This window comes from Eulemur rufifrons, chromosome 2, assembly GCF_041146395.1.
Source record: "Eulemur rufifrons isolate Redbay chromosome 2, OSU_ERuf_1, whole genome shotgun sequence".
Lineage (NCBI taxonomy): Eukaryota > Metazoa > Chordata > Mammalia > Primates > Lemuridae > Eulemur > Eulemur rufifrons.
This window is the reverse complement of record NC_090984.1, coordinates 73,392,046-73,412,805: the sequence shown is the minus strand read 5'-3', so window position 1 is coordinate 73,412,805 and position 20,760 is coordinate 73,392,046. Positions and strand designations below refer to the sequence as shown.

The 20,760-nt window shown below is 35.9% G+C and overlaps 1 protein-coding gene across 11 annotated transcripts in view; it reads right to left on the bottom strand.

Annotated features, from left to right (window-relative positions):
* Window positions 1-6,268: 6,268 nt before the first annotated feature.
* MIA2 (MIA SH3 domain ER export factor 2) overlaps window positions 6,269-20,760 on the bottom strand; it is a 102,659-nt gene continuing 88,167 nt past the window's right edge. For all 11 annotated transcript variants that reach the window (XM_069486667.1, XM_069486675.1, XM_069486683.1 and 8 more), the window contains 4 exons: window positions 13,027-13,149; window positions 8,572-8,630; window positions 7,681-7,915; window positions 6,269-6,598 (listed from right to left, as the gene is read on the bottom strand). In XM_069486667.1, coding sequence (XP_069342768.1) covers window positions 6,432-6,598; window positions 7,681-7,915; window positions 8,572-8,630; window positions 13,027-13,149 — 584 coding nt within the window. In that variant the 3' untranslated portion in view covers window positions 6,269-6,431. The remainder of the gene's footprint in view (window positions 6,599-7,680; window positions 7,916-8,571; window positions 8,631-13,026; window positions 13,150-20,760) is intronic.

Here is a 20,760-nt window from a genome sequence, read left to right as displayed (position 1 = left end):
TTACTACCATATGTGCCCACAAGTGTTGATCAATTAGTACTAACTGGATGTGGAGAGATAGAAACACTCACACACTGCTGGTGGGACTGCAAATTCTAGGAAAGTAATATGGAGCTACCTCAACATCACTTCTTGACAAAAACTCTCAAGAAACGAGGCATAAAAAAAACATAACTCAACATAATAAAGGCCATATATGACAAATTCACAGCTAACATCATACTAAATAGGGAAAAGCTAAAAGTGTTTCCTCTAAGAACTGAAACAAGACAAGCATGCCCACTTTTGCCACTCCTATTCAACATAGTACTGGGAGTCCTAACCAGAGCAGTTGAGCAAGAGAAAGGCTTAATTGATCAAATTGGAAAAGAGATCAAACTGCCCCTCTTTGAAAATGACACGATCTTATATTTAGAAACACCTAAAGACTCCATCAAGTCTTACATCTGAGACGAATTCAGTAAAGTTACAGGATACAGGCCGGGCGCGGTGGCTCACGCCTGTAATCCTAGCACTCTGGGAGGCCGAGGTGGGCGGATCGTTTGAGCTCAGGAGTTCGAGACCAGCCTGAGCAAGAGCGAGACCCCATCTCTACTAAAAATAGAAAGAAATTATATGGACAGCTATAAATATATATAGAAAAAATTAGCCGGGCATGGTGGTGCATGCCTGTAGTCCCAGCTACTCGGGAGGCTGAGACAGGAGGATCGCTCGAGCTCAGGAGTTTGAGGTTGCTGTGAGCTAGGCTGATGCCACGGCACTCACTCTAGCCTGGGCAACAGAGTGAGACTCTGTCTCAAAAAAAAAAAAAAAAAAAAAAGTTACAGGATACAAAATCAACACACAAAAATCAGTAGTGTTTCTATATACCAATAACGAAATAGCCTTATTTATTTTTGTTGTTGCTGTGATTGCCTTTGGGGTCTTCTTCATAAATTCTTTGCCTAGGCTAATGTCTGTCTAAGAGTTTTTCCAACATTTTCTTTTAGAATTCTTATAGTTTCACACCTTAGGTTTAAGTCTGTTACCCACCGTGAGCTGATTTTTGTGAGAGGTGAAAGGTGCAGATCCTGTTTCAGTCTTCTACATGTGGCTATCCAGTTTTCCTAGCACCACTTATTGAATAAGGAATCTTTTCCCCAGTGTATGTTTTTGTCTGCTTTGTCAAAGACTAGATGGCTATATGAGGATGCTTTTAAATCTGGGTTCTCGGTTCTGTTCCACTGGTCTATGTCTCTGTTCTTGTGCCAGTACCATGCTGTTGTGGTTACCATAGCCTTGTAGCATAGCTTGAAGTCTGGTAAATTGATGCCTCCCAATTTGTTCTTTTTGCTTAAGATTGCTTTTGCTATATGGGGTCTCCTCTGTTCCATACAAAGAGTAGAATTATTTTTTCTAGATCTGTGAAAAATGCTGTTGGTATTTTAATAGAGATTTCACTGAATCTGTAGGTCACTTTGGGAAATTAAAAAGCTTCTGCACAGCCAAGGAAACTATCGCGAGAACAAACAGACAACCTACAGAATGGGAGAAAATATTTGCATGTTACACATCTGATAAAAGGCTGATAACTAGAATCTATAAAGAACTCAGGAAAATCAGCAAGAAAAAAATCAAACAACCCTATCAAAAAGCAGGCAAAGGACATGAACAGAAACTTTTCAAAAGAAGATAGACTAACGGCTAACAAACATATGAAAAAATGCTCAACATCTCTAATCATCAGGGAAACGCAAATCAAAACCACAATGAGATATTACTTATCCCCAGTGAAAATGGCCTTTATCAAAAAGTCCCAAAACAATAAATGTTGGCGTGGATGCAGAGATAGGAACATTTATACACTGCTGGTAGGACTGCAAACTAATACCACCTCTGTGGAAAGCAATATAGAGATACCTCAAAGAGATACAAGTATAACTACCATTTGATCCAGCAATCCCATTACTGGGCATCTACCCAAAAGAATAAAAGACATTCTATAAAAAAGACATCTGTACTCCAATGTTTATAGCAGCACAATTCACAATTGCAAAGACGTGGAAACAACCCATCTGCCCATCAATACATGAGTGGATTAATAAAATGTGGTAAATGTATACCATGGAGTTCTACTCAGCCACAAAAAACAATGGTGATATAGCACTTCTTGTATTATCCTGGATAGAGCTGGAACCCATTCTACTAAGTGAAGTATCACAAGAATGGAAAAACAAGCACTACATGTACTCACCATCATATTGGTATTAACTGATCAACAGTTAAGTGCATATATAGTAATAACATTCATTGGGTGACAGGCAGATGGGAGTGGGGAAGACAGGATGAGTATATATACACACACACGTAATGGGTACGGTGCGCACTGTCTGGGGGATGGACATGCTTGAAGCTCTGACTTGGGTGGGGCAAGGGCAATATACGTAACCTAAACATTTGTATCCCCGTAATATACTGAAATAAAAAAATTAAAAATAAAAATAATGAAGTAGCTGGAATAAAAACAAGGCAATTTCACTTACAATAGCTATAAAAATATTAAATACCAAGGAAGTAAAAGATTTCTACAAGGAAAACCAAAAGACAGTGATGAAAGAAACTGAATAGTATACAAATAGAAAAATATCCCATGCTTATGGATTAGAAGAATTAATATTGTTAAATATCCATATTACCCAAAGCAATCTACAAATTCAATTCAATCCCTATCAAAACACCAACTGATTTTTCATAGACATAAAAAAAAAAAAAAAATCCTAAAATTTGTGTGGAACCAAAAAAGAGCCCAAATAGCCAAAGCTATCCTGAGCAAAAAGAACAAAGCTGGAAACGTCACACTACCTGACTTCAAAATACATTACAAGCCTACAGTAACCAAAACAGCATGGTACTGGTATAAAAACAGACATATATCAACCAATGGAACAGAATTGAGAACCTGGACATAAATCCACATATTTACAGCCAACTGATTTTCAAAAAAGGTGTTAAGAACTTACATTGGGTGAAAAGACACTCTCTTCAATAAATGGTGCTGGGAAAACTAGATAGCCATATGCAGAAAAATGAAACTGGACCCTTATCTCTCAAAAAAATCAACAAATACCACTCAAAATGGGTTAAAGACCTAAACATAAGATCCAAAAATATAAAACTACTAGAAGAAAACAAAGGGGAAATACTATAGGACACTGGGTCTAGGCAAAGATTTTATGGCTAAGATTTCAAAAGCATGGGCAACAAAAACAAAAATAGAGAAATGGACTATATTAAGCTAAAAAGTTTCTGCATAGCAAATGAAACAACAGAGTGAAAAGACAACCATCGAATGTGAGAAAATATTTGCCAACTATTCATCCGACAAGGGACTCAAACAACTCAAGAACATATAAGGAACTTGAACAACTCAGGAGCAAAAAAAATAAATAATACCATTAAAGGCTAGACACAGTGGCTCATGCCTGTAATCCCAGCACTTTGGGAGGTCAAGGTGGGAGGATCACTTGAGGCCAGGAATTTGAGACCAGCCTGAGTAACATAGTGAGACCTCATCTCTAAAAAAAAAAAAGAACAAAAATTTAGCCAGGCATGGTGACATACCCTATAGTCCCAGCTACTTGGAAGACTGAGGCTGGAGGATCACTGAGGCCAGAAGTGCAAGGTTGCAGTGAGCTATGATTATGCCACTGCACTCCAGCCTGAGCAACAAAAGAAGACATATAAATGGCCAATATGTATATGAAAAAATGCTCAACATTACTAATTATCACGGAAATACAAATCAAAACCACGACGAGATATCATCTTATGCCAGTTAAAATAGCTATTAAAAAGACAAAAAATAATAATGCTGGCAAGGATACAGAGAAAAGAGAACTTTTATATACTGTTGGTAGGAACATAAATTAGTACAGCCATTATGGAAAACAGGGTATGATATATCTATGATCCAGCAATCCCACTACTGGATACTTATCCAAAGGAAAGGAAATCAGTATATCAAAGGGATGCCTGCACTCCCATGTTTACTGCAGCACTATACACAATGGCAAAATATGGAATCAACCTAGGTGTCCAGCAATGGATAATGGATAAAGATAATGTGGTTTATATGTACAATAGACTGCCACTTGGCCATGAAAAAGAATGAAATCCTGTCACTCGCAGCAACATGGATGGCGCTGGAGGACATTCTGTTAAGTGAAATAAGCCAGTCATAGAAAGACAAATAGCACATGTTCTCACGCATACGTAGAAGCTAAAAAAATTGATCTCATGGAAGTAGGAGAATGTTGGTTACCAGAGGCTTGGAGGAGAGGGGTGAAGAAAGGTTGGTTAATGGATACAAACAAACAGTTAGATAGAAAGAATAAGTTCTAATGTTTGACAGCAGAGTAGGATGACTATAGTTAACAACAATGTATTGTATATTTCAAAATAGTTAAAAGACAGGACTTGAAAAGTTCCCCAACACATAGAAATGATAAATACTTGAGGTGATGGATACTCTAAATACCCTGACTTGATCATTACACATCCTATACATGTAACAAAATAGCAGATGCACTGCATAAAATTGTTCCAATATTATATATCAATAAAACATTTAAAAAAAAATAACTCCTACAACAAACTGCCCAATTGAAAAAACAGACATTTCTTCCAAAAAGATATGCAAATAGCCAATAAGCTATTTGCTTGAAAGGCTAGCTAATGATGTTAAGGTAATGAGCTTAAGCTAGTAACCTAATCACCTCCCAAAAGTTCCCACCTCTTAATACCATCACCTTGGGGATAAGGACTTCAACATATGAATCTTGTAGGGACACAAACATTCAAACCATAGCAAACACCAAATGCAATTATGTTTTCACAGTCCTCATTCTACTTAATATTTTATCTAAGCATTTCACATGAAACCTTTCTTTTTAGCCTTTTTTCTGAGGTGAGGGTGAGAATGGAAGGGGAGTAGAAATACCTCACAAGACCAGTGTTCCGAACAACACCTGGGGAAATGCTGGCATGAAGCGTTCCAATTACAAATGCATCACTGCTTTGTTCAAGAATATTTAATCTTCTGTTTTGGGGCACTGAAGAAAAAATCCAAGTAAACAACTAACTGATCAATATAAGTATTATGATATTTATTAGTTATACTGCACTGTCTTTCCTTTCATAATCATATAATGGGGAAGAAGACTAATAATACGCTAAAAACCTGATTCAGGGAAACATTTTAAAGATATTGAGTCCAAAGCTCAAAATGATGACACATTGCCTCAAATACAGTTATCCTGTAGTAAATCTCAACATTCCCCACAGAAAACAGTAAATATTAATATCTTACAAATGAAGACAAAAAACAAATTGCTCAAGAAAACCAGTGAATGAACTAAGAAGATCAAAATTATGAAATTCACTCTTAGACAATATCCCAGTTTTCCTTAAAATATATATATTCAATTTTTACTTAAAAGTGTATTCATTTGTTGGTTTGGGTCATTCATGTGTATTTGTAAGAACAGGGGCACATTTGTGCTAAACTAATTGAATCCGAAAGACCCACAAAAAGATTTAGTAGTTTTGAGCCTCAAAGTTACTGGTAAAAGGAAAAAACTAATTAATAAAGCCATTATTTATGGAAAAACTAGCTGATTTTATTATCAATGCCAAACAAGGCCGGGCGCGGTGGCTCACGCCTGTAATCCTAGCACTCTGGGAGGCCGAGGCGGGTGGATTGCTCAAGGTCAGGAGTTCGAGACCAGCCTGAGCGAGACCCCGTCTCTACTAAAAATAGAAAGACATTATATGGACACCTAAAAATCTATATAGAAAAAAAAATTAGCCGGGCATAGTGGCGCATGCCTGTAGTCCCAGCTACTCAGGAGGCTGAGGCAGTAGGATCGCTTAAGCCCAGGAGTTTGAGGTTGCTGTGAGCTAAGCTGACGCCACGGCACTCACTCTAGGCTGGGCAACAAAGTGAGACTCTGTCTCAACAAAAAAAAAAAAAAAAAAAAAAAAAAAAATGCCAAACAAGTCTTTAAATCAACTAAAATTTATTCCATTAAGCATAAAGTTACTTTCACATTTGTCTACAACCATAGTAAATACAATTCTTGGCATAAAGACACAGCCTTTGGAATTTATAATATCCCCACCTGCAAGATTACATATATAAAACTCCCATTATTTATGTAATAGTAAATTAGTTAATCAAATTAATTATACTATCTAGAATAAAATAAAATGAAAATAATTTACTCATAAGATTCATATTTAAATCATCTTTATTTACAAAATACTATCCTGAGAATTATAATTCCATTAAGCTTCAATTTGAGCAAAAGTATAATCACTTAAGTAACAGCAGTTACTTAAAACTGAAAATGAGAGATAAGTCAAAATTACTTTTGAAGAGAGCAAAAACATTGTCAGGTTTCTTGTTGTGGTTCTGGATGTTCAGTAGCAGGCTCATTTGAAGGCGGAATCAACCCGGAAGGGAGCTCACTTCTACTTTCAGAATGTAGGGGTGGGGAGAAAAATCCAGCTCTTGGGGGAAGATAAGGAGGAAAACCCCTCGGTGAATAGACATTTCTCACTGTTAAAAGAGATTGATAAAAGACATTTTTTAAGTTGAAGAACCTGTACTTCAACCCTAATAAATCACTAGCTTGTAACTTTCAATATCTATTCTTATATTTAAAAATTGCCACCAGAATAATTATCTGATCAAATTAATTTTTACAACAATTGAGAAAAATGTACTCTCTTCAACAACATATTATTAACGGGAATATCATTAATTTTAGACACAGTCTTTGTCCTATCTTAACACTTTGAAAAAAGGAGAGGAATTATTTCAAAATATATAAAACTTACTAAAAACATTTTCATGTAATTTAATTTTCACCAGACTTAAAATTCAGATCAGTGATTCCCAATTCTAAGCTGATATTATACTAAAACATTTCCAGTTATATCAAAAGACCATCTTAAAGTTTCCCAAACAAAATTCATTTTAATTCACCTTAAACTTTAAAAATAGAGGGGGAATGAGGGAAGGAATGACTATATAAGACTATAAAAAACCTAGTATTTGGTAACCATATATTTATTCTGCAGAAATCTACAGTTCTAAATGGTATAGATATAAAGCAATAAATTACTCCATTTTTCTTCTGTGAGGCTATGAAAAAATTTCAATACATCCAACAAACAATTAGGCCAAACATGATAAATACATTTTAGGTTTTAAACAAGTAGGACTACATGAGTACAACTTATGAGAAAGACTTCTAAAAATACCTTAGTCAGTAATTTTAATGCTAAAAGATAAATTGTAATTATTTTAACTAATTGCCACAATAACCAGTCTCTATCAAGTGAGATACAGATAATTCTGGTTTTATCATAAGACTGCTGCAAAAAGCCAATGATTTTCTTGACTACTAAAATACAGAAATAATTCCACATTATTAAGATGAATCAAGCTGAAGCCTCATTACAGTCCACTGATGGCTAGCTGGCTGCCTTCCCAATTTGAAAAAGTAATGGCACACTCACAGAACGCTAGAAAAATTTTTCCTCCACTGTTTTACTACATGAATAGAGAGTAAAATTAATATCTCTGATTTACTGTATAAAACACATAACTGAATTAAAAAAAAAAAAAAAGCATACTTGCAAATGGAGGAGGTGGTATACCAGGGAAATCCCTTGGTGGAAAATAACCTCGAGGAGTTCCATACATGTTTCCTGGAGGAGGTGGAGGAAAAGGAGGTCCTCTTCTCATGAACGAGCCCCTTGTATCCACTGGAAACAATGGTGCTCTCATTGGAGGAAGGGGTGGAGGAACAAAGCCAGGGCCAGTTGCTTCACTTTCAGTGGGGAGAGATGAATCAGGCACATTTAAATTCTATAACAAATTGACATATGGCATGCATTAAAACAACAGCAAAATTTGCAATAGTTTCCCTGAAAATCTTAAGCTTAGAAGAAAGCACCTAGGCAGAAAGCAGTACGTGACAGTCTTAGAAAGCTCCAAGCTTCAAACAGTTTTCCATGTTAACATAGCTGGTTTTTAGCTATCACAAATATTTTCTAAGTAAACAGAAAACAGCTTTAACCAATAAAATAATATTTTAGCTAAAGTTAAAATAAAAGTATAGTCCAAAAGTACCAAAATGTATGTTACCAAGCATATACTGAAAAAAAAGAAAAGGCAAGATGTTTAATGTTTATACTTTCAAGGTGACCAAAATCAATATTGTACATGTAATAAATAAGAATATACTTTAAAATATTCAAATAGAAATCCAACGGGGAAAATCTAAAATCTTGCTTAACTAGTAAAGTAACTAAAATCCCTAGTCTCCAAGTTGTACTTCATCACTGTAGAATAAAATCCAGAAAAGAAACGGCTTCAGTGCTAAGTAGGAAATATATTTGTCAAAAAGATAGAAGCAGCTTTGTATCAAAAACCATATTATTAGTTATATTTCTATTCTAGTATAAGCCAAGAGATTAAAAGGCTCCTCAATACTTGGATAAAATTCCACTTTCAGTACTTACACCAAGATCATCTTTGGTATCATTTCTACTGGATCCCATTTCCGAAGATACTGGCCCATCTAGACAAAAGTTAAACCATGAAAAATACATGATTTATCACTCCATTCCTAGAATATTTCCAAATCACAAAGGACATTGATATTTTCCCATTCCCTCTGTGAGCACATAAAACAGCCTGAAACCAGCATCCTTTATTGGGGCTCTAAGAACAGGCTGAGGTCCCTGGAAATTTTGGCAGACTCAGTTCTGCAATAGTGTGGGACAGTGATTTCTCCAGCTAGTTCTTGGGGAATCCTGCTGCTGCGGCATCCTAAGGAAACATCGGGGAAAAAAGAACCCCTCTCCTTCCAATTTTTCCCCCTCTCTCCTTTCCTTTCTTCCTCCCCCTCTTCCTTCCTTCCTTCTTTCCTTATTTTTCCATTATGTAAGACAGACCAGCCATTTGAATTTAGTCACTGTTCCTAAATAAATGTTCCTGAACTTCGTTGTTATCAAGAACTGGTTGGTCTCTGATGACATAAATTAAAACAACCTTCTCTCTGACTACAACTACCTCGCCTCTTCTAGCTTTCTCATTTAGTTACTCTCACTACACCTGTCCTTGGATGTCACTGATGCTTCCAAACCTCTGACCTAACTCTCGGTTTCCTCCTTCCTTCACTTCCTTCCCCAATTACCTAGACTCCAAAGTCCATCACTTCAACCAGCCGTCAATATCCTTGCCCTTTTGCTCATTTTTGAGTTATGCTTGGTAACATTCCAAGCCCAGATTAATCTAAATCTCTATTCTCACTCTGCCTATACCTGAGCCACCTAGCACTGCTGGGGGTAAAAATAAAAAACCAAAGAGCCATGCAGACTGGAGATCTAGGCTGCAGGATCCACCATATTTCCAGCTGCACACTGCCGGGCCTTCCTTCTGTGTCTCTGAAGCCAGCTTCTCCTCAGCAATTTCAAATCTCCAGTCTCCTGAAACCTACCACAACAGTCACTCAGAAACTCCCTTCATATCGGGCTCTGTGGCACAATGTATAGTGCACTGGACTTCTAAACAGAAACTCCCTTCCCTTTTTGTGATAAAACATACAAGCATACTGCAACTGTACTTTTATGATCTTTCCTCCTATTATCCTGGAAAAGGATCTTTCTAGACAATCTGTGGCCCTCATCCTGTTCTCAGAATCTCTGTCTTCCAGATTCCTCAGGCACCTTCCTATCTCTGTTGGTTCCCTCCTCCCTTTCTGATAGATCCAAGTCTCTACTGACAATTTAAAAATGAGAGAGAAAAAGAGACTTCCCTTCCAGCCACCTCTCTACTCTACAATCAAGAATTGTTTTATATATATTGCTCGGAATTCCCCCCATTTTGTCCTCATTTTACTGTAATCAATTTGCAACATCTGTTCCACTAAAATTATTTCCCCCAAGATCAAAAGGTCTCTTTGTTTGCTAAATTAAAATACACTTTTAGTCTTCGTTTTACATTACTTCCCACCATGTTAACCACTCCTTCCCTCTTGATATGCTCTCAGCCTTTGATTTACATGACAGGACCCTTTCTTCTCTCTAGCTGTCCTTTCCAGCTACTGCTTCTCAGTCTCTTTAGTGGGTACTACTACTTCTTCTGACCATAAAGAGTTCCACCCTCAGCCGTACTATCTTCTCATTTTCTCCTTGAAAAATCTCATTCAATTCTGTAGCTTTAATTAGATATATATTATACTACTGACTTTCCTGTCTATAATTCAGAACCAGATACTGCCCCCAGGACTTCAAAGCTTGGCCTGCCTCCTTGAATATTCATGCAGGTGTAACACAGCTGCCACTAATTTTGTAAATTCAAAAGGTAAGTTATAATCTTTCTTGTCAAACTTGCTCCTTGTTCCTTGTCTCAGAATAATAAATGGCATCTCTGTTCATCCAGGTGCCACAGCCAGGAACCTGGGTATCAGCCAAGACTCCTTCTCCATCCTCTCCCACAAGCCTTCAATCCTAAATCTTCTCAATTCTATTTTCTCCATGTCTATTCACATCAATCTACTCCCTCTGCTAAATCACCACCATCACTCATCTGGATTCCTGTCGTAGTCTCCTAAAAAGTTACCCAGACTCCCACTCTTTATTTTTCCAATCTATTCTCCCTAATGCAATCAGAGAAATTTATCTAAAATGCAGATCTATTAATAATTATATCATTTCACTGCTTAAAATCCTTTAGTATGTTGCCATTATTCTAAGAATAAGGTCCAAATTTCTGAACAGGGTTTGCAAGGCTTTGCAAAATCTATACAATCCTTAATTCTTCAGCTACTTTTTTCAATATTCCCTGACTCACAGTCCATGTTACAGCCATAATTTACTAGGCATCCTTAACTCTAAATCTTTGAAGATGCTATTCTTTTCTCCTAGAATATCATCATCATCATTTTGGTCCAGCTAATCCCTCCTTTAATTCTCAGCTTATATGTCACTTCCTCTAAGAAGCTTTTCTTGACCATCCCACGTTCAAAACACTCATCTGCGTTAGTGCCCCATATGCTCCCATAACATGCTGTACTCATAACAATTGTCACTCTGTAGTGTAACTGCCTTTAGGCCTTTATAAGGTATAAGGAATGCTGAGCTCCTGTCTCCTGTCCTCCACTGAAATACAGCAACCACCACGATACCTGTCACACAGTAAGCATTCAAAAGATATTCAGTTCATCAATGAATGGGTCCACAACCCTCTCATTTCAATGAAGTACAGGGATCAAGACCACAGTTGTGGAGCCACACAGTCATGGATTCAAATCCTGCCCTCTGATACTTCCTACCTGAGATCTTGAGTACTTTTTTGGGCCTCAGTTTCTTCATCTACAAAATGAGGATAAAAGTATCTACTTCATAGGGTTATTGTGAAGATTAAATGAGATAATTTATTTTCATTCAATAAATATTTATTGAACACTACTGATAGTCAAGATGTTTCAACCACATCTCTCACCATTCTCCTTCATGTACTGACATAAACTGACAAACTAATATATAAGAACATAAACTGATATATGTATGTAAGTACATATACTGACAAACTATTAATATTATAAAGAACTCTTCCATTTACAAAACACTTCCACACATATTAACTCATTAAGCCCTCCACAATGCTGTCAACTGATAAATATCTGTTTTAAAGCCATTATCCAACAATGACTTGTGCTCTTTGTTTATATTTGCTTCTGCTCAATTTTTCAAATATCTGCAAAGGAGCCCAAATGTCACCTCCTTCATTGAGTTTTTCCTGATCCTTCAACTAGACAGTTCTCTGAACACAACATATTCTCTAATGGGACTTACTATTCTGACAAGTATTAGTTAAGCATATATATCTTTGTCCTTATTTATTAGGTTCTTATAGGCAGAGACTATGCCTCACTATAAGTATATCCTATATTATGTCATACAGGGTACCTTCTAAACAGTAGGCACTTAAAAATTATTTGCTCAATTATATATTATTGTTCAACAGGCAGAAAAAAAACAGAGATGTAAAAACTTTTAAATAGCATTAATGTAGAAATGGATGTTTAATCACATATATATTTTCATTCCATTAAGCCTGAAGTAATGGGGGAAAAACAATTCATAAATCCAAACAGGAAAAATTGACTTAATTATGATTAATAATAGAAATGCAGACTATAGGTCTGCTTCTTAGCTTGTTATTTTAGAAATATTGATTTTCTAAAATAATAAATATTTCAACTGGATAATACATCTCTCCAAATACATGTCCTTTGCTGAGTAAATCTTTCACCAATAGGTTTTAATTCTCTACTTTTTAAAAAATGTTTTTTCATTTTCTTAATGTCGTATACTTTTAATTGATACACTGGATACATTTATGTCCCAATTTCAGTATTTTGCTGTGAGGTAGTTTAAGTAAAAGAGTATCTGGCAAATAGTAGATTGCTCAGTAAATGTTAGTTAAACATATCTAAACACAAGTTAGTTAAATATATCTAAACACAAGTAAAATATGAAATGTTCAAACAAGGTAACTGATTAAACCATCAACAAAGCATGCATCTAAGTTACTTTTTCTGGTAGATTTTCACATATCCATTCTCCATTCACATTTGCTTGCCTAATTTCCCTGTTTACTAAACCGGACATATATGTAAGTGGACTGTAAAAATTAGAAAATTAGTCATGGAACAGAGTAAAGTTCACCACCATAGCTATATATAGTAAACCTATTACCATGATGCTCAAACCACATATATTTAGATGCATGTCTGTGTACAATATAATAAGAAACATAAGACCAGGACATTCTCAGGAAAGAGATTTTGGCCTTAAGAACTACCAGAAATAGCAATTATATTAGTCCTTAATCTAGCTTCCAGTTCTCAAGTATGCCACCATTATTTAAAAAAAAGAAAGAAAGAAAGAAAATAAAGTATTTTTTACCCATTTTATCCAAAGAAGGCATGTTAAAACTTCTGAGTTCTGCTGGTCCAGACAGTCTACCAGAATTAGAATAAAATCTGTCTTGTCTTTGTGGAGGAAGAGCTGGATCAGGATACATTTGGCCTAGAAAAAAGTTTTTAAAATATCTTCATTAATATAAACATAAATCAAGTTTACTTAAGTTTAATATATTGAACTTAGACATTTCTCATGCTTCCTAAAACTTTAACCCGTATTTGGTTGGCAATCATAAGCAATTTTAGAAAAACTACATATTTTGCTATAGGCACTAACTTTGCTTTTGTATAAACACAGGTAAAATTTGCTACTTTGGATTTTGAAAGTTTCAATTACGATGTGTAAATTAGAATATGTGAAAACAAGGCCGGGCACAGTAGCTCACACCTGTAATCCTAGCAGTCTGGGAACCCGAGGCAGGAGGATCACTTGAGCTCAGGTGTTCAAGACCAGCCTGAGCAAAAGCCAGACCCCGTGTCTACTAAAAATAGAAAAAATTAGCCAGGCGTGGTGGCGCATGCCTGTAGTCCCAGCTACTCAAGAGGCTGAGGCAGGACGATCGCTTGAGCCCAGGAGTTTGAGGTTGCTGTGAGCTAGGCAGATGCCACAGCACTCTAGCCTGGGCAACAGAGTGAGACTGTCTCAAAAAAAAAAAACGTGAAAACAAAATCTAGTTTTAGTACATACATATATATGTACATAAATTAATTTTCAATTGTAATAATAATGGATAGAAGTGGATACATCAAAAAAGACTAAGGAGACAGCTACTAACAGAAGAGAAAAATAACAGAAAACGTTATAAGCATAGCAAGAAATTTAGCAGAACAGGTGATAATTTATCACCAAAGCAGAAAGAGTATCACTCAGAGGTCATCAGTGGTCAAACTTTCACTAACAATTAACATTTTGGAATTTAGCATCCATCCCAAACTAAAGGGAAGGACCTATGACTTGACAGATGAATAGAAGGTTCTCACTGCTGAAATTAAGGACATCTAGACAGACAACAAGCTGGACACAGACTCTGACTCAGACGCTTCTACAACCACCTTCCTTCATCTCCAGAGATGACTTATGATGACACAGTGGTAATTCCTGGGTCCCTGTGGAACTCATCATTCTTGAAAAATATAGGTAGTCTATCTTACCCTTGAGAGGTGATGGCAGACTTTGCTAGATTATGTATACCTATGTCCAACACCAAAAATATGGAGACTGTCAAAAAAAGGTGAATTGTGTGACTCTCTCCTATCCTAGTATAGATATGGACAAACAGCCCCAAATTGTCTTTCATGACTGTCCTAGGCAGTGGTTCATAATATGAACTTCATAGAATCAATGTTGGAAATGTCACTTTTCATCTGACTCAGCCACATGGGACCTTATTGACACATCTCTTCCACATAAAACCAAGGAAATCATCTGGCATCAACAAGAGTTGATGGAGAGAATTATATTTAATGAGCTCCCCAAAGGTCAGGGGGTGTGGCTAGGAGATAAAGATCCAGATAGTCTTGAAGGTTCATTTGTATAATTTCAAAATCTTAGCAAACAGCTGTCTCAACAGGTCTGAAATAGCCCAGTGGAAGAAAAAGCTAATACCAATCACTGAGACCTAAACTGAGTTCTCTCGTTGTACTTCAAACATAGGATTAAGTATCAATAAATGGCAGGGTTGGGCAAGGGGTTGAAATGGGGAAACCTAAAAACTTCAACCCTTTCTTAATCCGGTCTCAAGATACTACCTCATTATTTTGCTTCTAAAATACATCCCCACAACATCAGCAACCTCAGAAATAAAAAATTTTGTTATAAGTTCACTATAAGTTGTATGCCCATGTTGCCCTCCACTGGCAAAAGTAATTCATTCCTTTAATCTCCCATGGCCTATCATGTGCCAGCCATGAGCAATCAATGTTGGTCTCAATACAGTCCCTGCCCTTACAGACTAATGGTGATAGAAACAAGTAAATATAATGTGATTAATGTCTTAATAAAGGGAAATACAAATAGTACAAGAGGTGGCCTATCTAATTCTGATTGGAGGAATCAGGAATGGTGTCACAGAGGTAGTAAAGCTTTGCCCTGAAAGATGAACAAGTAAACAAGGGTACTCTGGTGAAGTCATACACACCCACACCCACACACATAAACACATACATACATCTCCCACACATCAGCACATGTACACTCACACACACACAATAAAGTTATGTGAAAGGCATATATGACCAATGAAAGACTGAACATTGAAATGTAGAAAATAAGGACATGAAAGGTTCCTTTCTTTTTTGCTTTCATACTTTGTTTGCTACCACAAACAAAGATGATTAAACATAAAGAATGAGAGAAGAAAACGGACGGACTAGAGAAAAAAACAAATAAGGGGTGGGAATAAGATATAGAGCATTCTGAAGCAGTTTCACAAACTAAGACTTGTATTGGAGAAATAGCTATTCTCACATATCTCATTCATAGCCAGTCTTGAGGACAATGGGGCAATATCGACCAAAACCAAAAATATGCATATTCTATTACTCAGCAATTCCATTTTCTGGACTCATCTCTAAAGAACATAAGTGCAAAAAGGGTGTTAACTGCAGCATTGTTAGTAATAGTGAAACACTGGAAAATGCTCAACAACAGGGACTGGATAAATATATTATGGTTTATTATATGTTGAAAAACTACACAGTAATTAAGGGAATAAACTTTATATATATTAACATGAAAAGCATTTAGGAATATAATGCTGATAAAGAAAGTTGATAAAACAGAAACGTAACCTTTTAAAATCGTAGACGGACTGAAAGTTTACACACACACTAAACTCATGAGAAGTTTGCCTCTAGGAATGGGAGGAAGGTAATATGCCCAGCAAAGGAAACAGAACAGTCTTCAACTCATTTATATAATGTGCTATTTCTTTTTATGTTTAACTTACATATTTACACATACACACACATACATATCTAAAGTAAATATTAATATGTAAATTCTCAGGGGTGATACACATGATTGTGTTACAAAATCTTGTTTTGTGACATTAGGCAAGTTACCCGGACCCTCTGTGTTTTTCTTTCTTCATCTACAAAATGGGAATAACAGAATAACACTCTCAGTGTTAGCATAATTAATAAAGGGCACTTAACATAATATCTGCCACAAAGTAAGCACCCAAAAGTAACTGTAATGATAAATTAAGCTTATTGCTATGAATATAAACTATGTAAAAATATAATATTGACTGACCTCATTCAAATTTATGACTACAAATTTCAAACTGATGCTCAGCAATGCCCTATATAATCATACTATATTTCACTGACGTTTGAGTTCTTCCACTCTCATAAATGGCTATTGCATACTTTGTTCTCTCTCTTCAAATCTCGAACAATCTTCTCTCCTATCTCCCTCAGTTGACGATGATCTCACATCAAGAAAATTGAAGCAATTGGATACTTCCACTCACCCTCACCCAATTTCTAAGTTTGTACTTATCTGTACTAGCTTTACTTCTTTTTATAATGAATGAAGTGATTTCTCCAATGACACTCTGGATCCCATCCTTTTTGCTTAATACTCAAGGGTTTCGCTTTTATAACTATACCTTCTCCCATACATCATTAATTTCTCCTTCTATCCTGGATTATTCCCATCAGCAAATAAACCTGTTATAATATTATCCACCTTTAAAAAACCAAAAAATACCTCTCCCTTCAGCTACCATCTCATCTCTTTTTCATTCAAAGCACAATTTTTCAAAAAGTTGTCCACATTTTTCCCTACATCCTAATCTCTCCTCGGCCTACTCTTCAGGAAGAGTGAAAAATTAAACACAGATTTTTAAAGTTTATGTAAACATACATAGCAATAACTTATCAACCAAATACTAATCATTAGAATTTACAAGAGATCACTATCAAGAAGATGTAAGTGACTAAGAGATATATATGCCAAAAAAAGTGACAGCTTTAAAATGTGGCTACAACTTTAAAGTCTTCCTCTGAGAGAATGAATAAAAGCACAGACGATGATTCTTAGAACCCCTTATTAAGAAAAGACTCCATTATCTCAGCAGGATATCAAAATTAGCCTAACCTAAGAAAATTATAATTCCACCAGAAGAATCTCATATGAAAGAATATTTGCAACACAAAAGGACAACAGGCTGTATAAATGTCTACAAATCACAGCCAGTAACGAAAAATCTATGCCTGTACTTTCAAAGCTATCCGAGGTACTTTGATCTGCTTAACCTGCTTTTGTTGCTCAAAGAATGAGTTAAAACTGTCCTCATCAATTTAGCTGTACAGTACATGTCTCTTGCTTTCTCAGCTCTTCAAGAAAAAGTTTTTAAACATGCAAGGCCAGAGACCAGACTTAACTCATGATTATTATCCAAATAAGTAAAAGATAAGCAGTGACAAAAATAATAGAAGCCACATATTCCTTGTTCTTTTAGACAATTAAAACTAAGAATACTAACACTTGAAAAAGTACAAGGAGGGGAAATAACATAATTCTCCTTTAAGTCATATCTCTCTACACTAGGCAGCATGAGATTTGCTGAGGATTAAAATTCTTTATGTCTTGTATTACTTCTCTCTGTTGGAAAAGGGTGCTGTAAGACTAGATAAAAGAATGAAAGGATGGTGCAATTGGAGCACTGACAATCAGAGGAGCACTAAGAGATCAAGAACACCAAAGAGTAAGAAAATGATAAAAATAATGAAACTTTGTTTCATTAAAGTATATATGGTTTTCTTAAGTATTCTCAAGTTAAAACATTACCAAAATAAAATATTTACATAAACTTAGACACAATTACTGTATAGTTCTTGTTAGATTCATACATAACATCATTTACACATAAAGAATCATTGCTCTGATTAACACCTGCCCTATAAATTATTTGTAACTGCCCTGTGGATATAAGTCTCAAGAATCAATTAAAAGGCTAAAAGCCAAGAATTCAGCAGATTTACTCCCTCACAGCCAAAAAACTATCATGTAACCATTACTTTTCTTATTTGAATTATGTGCTAACATTATTGAAATATACTACTATTGTTTCTAAAGGGCATAAAACATTTAAATATCCACACCCCTTAAAGCTTATTAGTAACTACTAAATATGGGAGATAACAGTGCACATTTTAAGATTTTCTAAAAATTTCTTTAAATTATTACTCTTCAAGATTGTTTAATATGCACAGCTTTGTAAACAAGAGCAAATGCAAAGAAAGCAGGGCAATTACTTAGGAGCCAATTATTAGAAAAACCAGGCCAGGTGCAGTGGCTCACGCCTATAATCCTAGCACTCTGGGAGGCCAAGGAGGGAGGATCATTTGAGACCAGCCTCAGCAAGAGCGAGATCCCGTCTTTACTGAAAATATAAAAATTAGCCGCATGTTGTGGCGTGCGCCTATAGTCCCAGCTACTTGGGAGGCTGAGGCAGGAGGATCACTTGAGCCCAGGAGTCTGAGGTTGCTGTGAGCTAGGATGTTGCCACAGCACTCTAGCCCAGGCAACAGAGCAAGACTCTGACTCAAAAAAAAAAAAGAAAAAGAAAAAAAAAACTAAACAAAAAATTATATAATCCTTTCTACTAAGGAATAATTCTAAAATCTAAGAAATTATAGTATTTAAAACATAGTTAAATAGTAAGTAAAAATATATTATAAAGGTATAATCCTCTGGTAGATTACATTCATGACCTCAATTCTTTATCCCTCCCTGCATCCTTGTCTTCAAGGTAGAATATATTTCCTGCCCACTGATTCTAAATTCTGTCATGTGATTTGATTTGGTCAAATGTCAGCTATTCTGACAAAGAGAGGGTTAAAAAAAGCACTTGCATGTTTCTGCTTTTTCACTCCAGAACCTTTGTCGCCAAAAGGAGGCGGCACTCACAGAACAGAGCTGAATCACTGTAGCCAAGGTCAGCAGCTCACATGAGTGAAAAGCCAGACAACACAGTTAGCTAAGACCAGAAGACCAGAAGAACCAAAAGAACTTCTCAACTAAGCCCAGCCTAAATTGCCAACTCACAAACTCTTGACCTAAATGAGTATTTCTTGTTTTAAGGCATTGTTTTCAGGGTAGTTTGCTATGCAGCACTAATGTGCCAAAAAAATAGGTGATACAATCCCACTTTCATTATTTAAAAGTGAAAATTCATATAAATGTTCATTTGTGTATGTGTGTGTATATGTATGTATATATAATTACACACATGCAAAAAAATATCTGGAAGAAAATACATCTATCTCTAGGTAAGTAGGATTACAAGTGCTTTTTAATGTTCTTTTTTGCTTTGGTTATTAAGAAAACCAATAAAAGAAAGATCATTAAAAATAAGATGAATTCTGTTTTTTATAATGACAGACTACTGATTCAAAAAAACCCTACTTCTAAGAACTAGGTATCCTGAACAAACATACTTTTTAAAATCTTTTAAAAATGCCAATGCTTACAAAGCAGGGAAGTATTGCAGTACCAAGATCTGGAAGAATAAGAAAACCCAGAGAAACTGGCCCAGAATTTGAGGCTACTTTTCAATGAGGCATCTGCCAGTTCCAAAAGAGACTGCTGAGAGATTGAGAAAGTCAGCAGATCATACACAAACAGACAAACACAAAGAGACAAACAGATCATACACAAAGAGACAAACAATGGAGTTCGTGGCCTGTAAGGGTAGGGGGTTAGGATGCTGGTAAACCCACTAGGCTTCAGGTTTCGAACCCAGATGGTTATATCATAGAATGATAAACTAGAAATAGAGATCATTCCTCTCAACTCTGAATGATCACGATCTCTAATTGTGATCCTGAACTATTAGTGGCCCTAGCCTCCAGGTTGAAGTACACTAAAATCCTCTCTGGAAAGAGCACTAGTGAAAAGAATGATTAAATATGAAGCTTATGGGAGTTGGGGAGGATGATTAATAAAAAGTAATTAATCCAAGAAAGGTGAGAAAAGTAATTAATTCAAGAAAGATGAGAACAAAAAACATAAGGCAAATAGAACGTAAATAGTAAAATAGTTTTAAGCTCAAATATCTGTCAGAATAAATAAAAATAAAACCTAACTCTATGTGGTTTATAAGAAATACAGCTTGGCCGGGCGTGGCAGCTATGCCTGTAATCCTAGCTCTCTAGGAGGCCAAGGCGGGCAGATCATTTGAGCTCAGGGGTTCGAGACCAGCCTAAGCAAGAGCGAGATCCCGTCTCTACTAAAGAAAAAAAAAAAAAAAAATTAGAAAGAAATTAGCTGGACAACTAAAAATACATATAGAGAGAAAAAATTAGCCGGGCATGGTGGCGCATGCCTATAATCCCAGCTACTCAGGAGGCTGAGGCAGGAGGATCGCTTGAGCCCAGGGGTTTGAGGTTGCTGTGAGTGAAGCTGACGTCACGGCACTCACTCTAGCCAGGGCAACAGAGTGAGACTCTGTGCCAAAAAAAAAAAAAAAAAGAAAGAAAGAAAGAAATACAGCTTAAATATAAATATATAAAAATATTGAAAAGATAGAAAAAATGTACCAATACAAACAAGTAACCAAAAAAGAAGCTAGAATAGCTATATTAATGTATCAAAATATACTGATAAAACATACAAAGATAGAGAAGATTTGAAACACATTTCATCTAGTTCATGTATACAGAATACAGTGCCCAATATATTAAGAATACACCTTGATTACAAGTA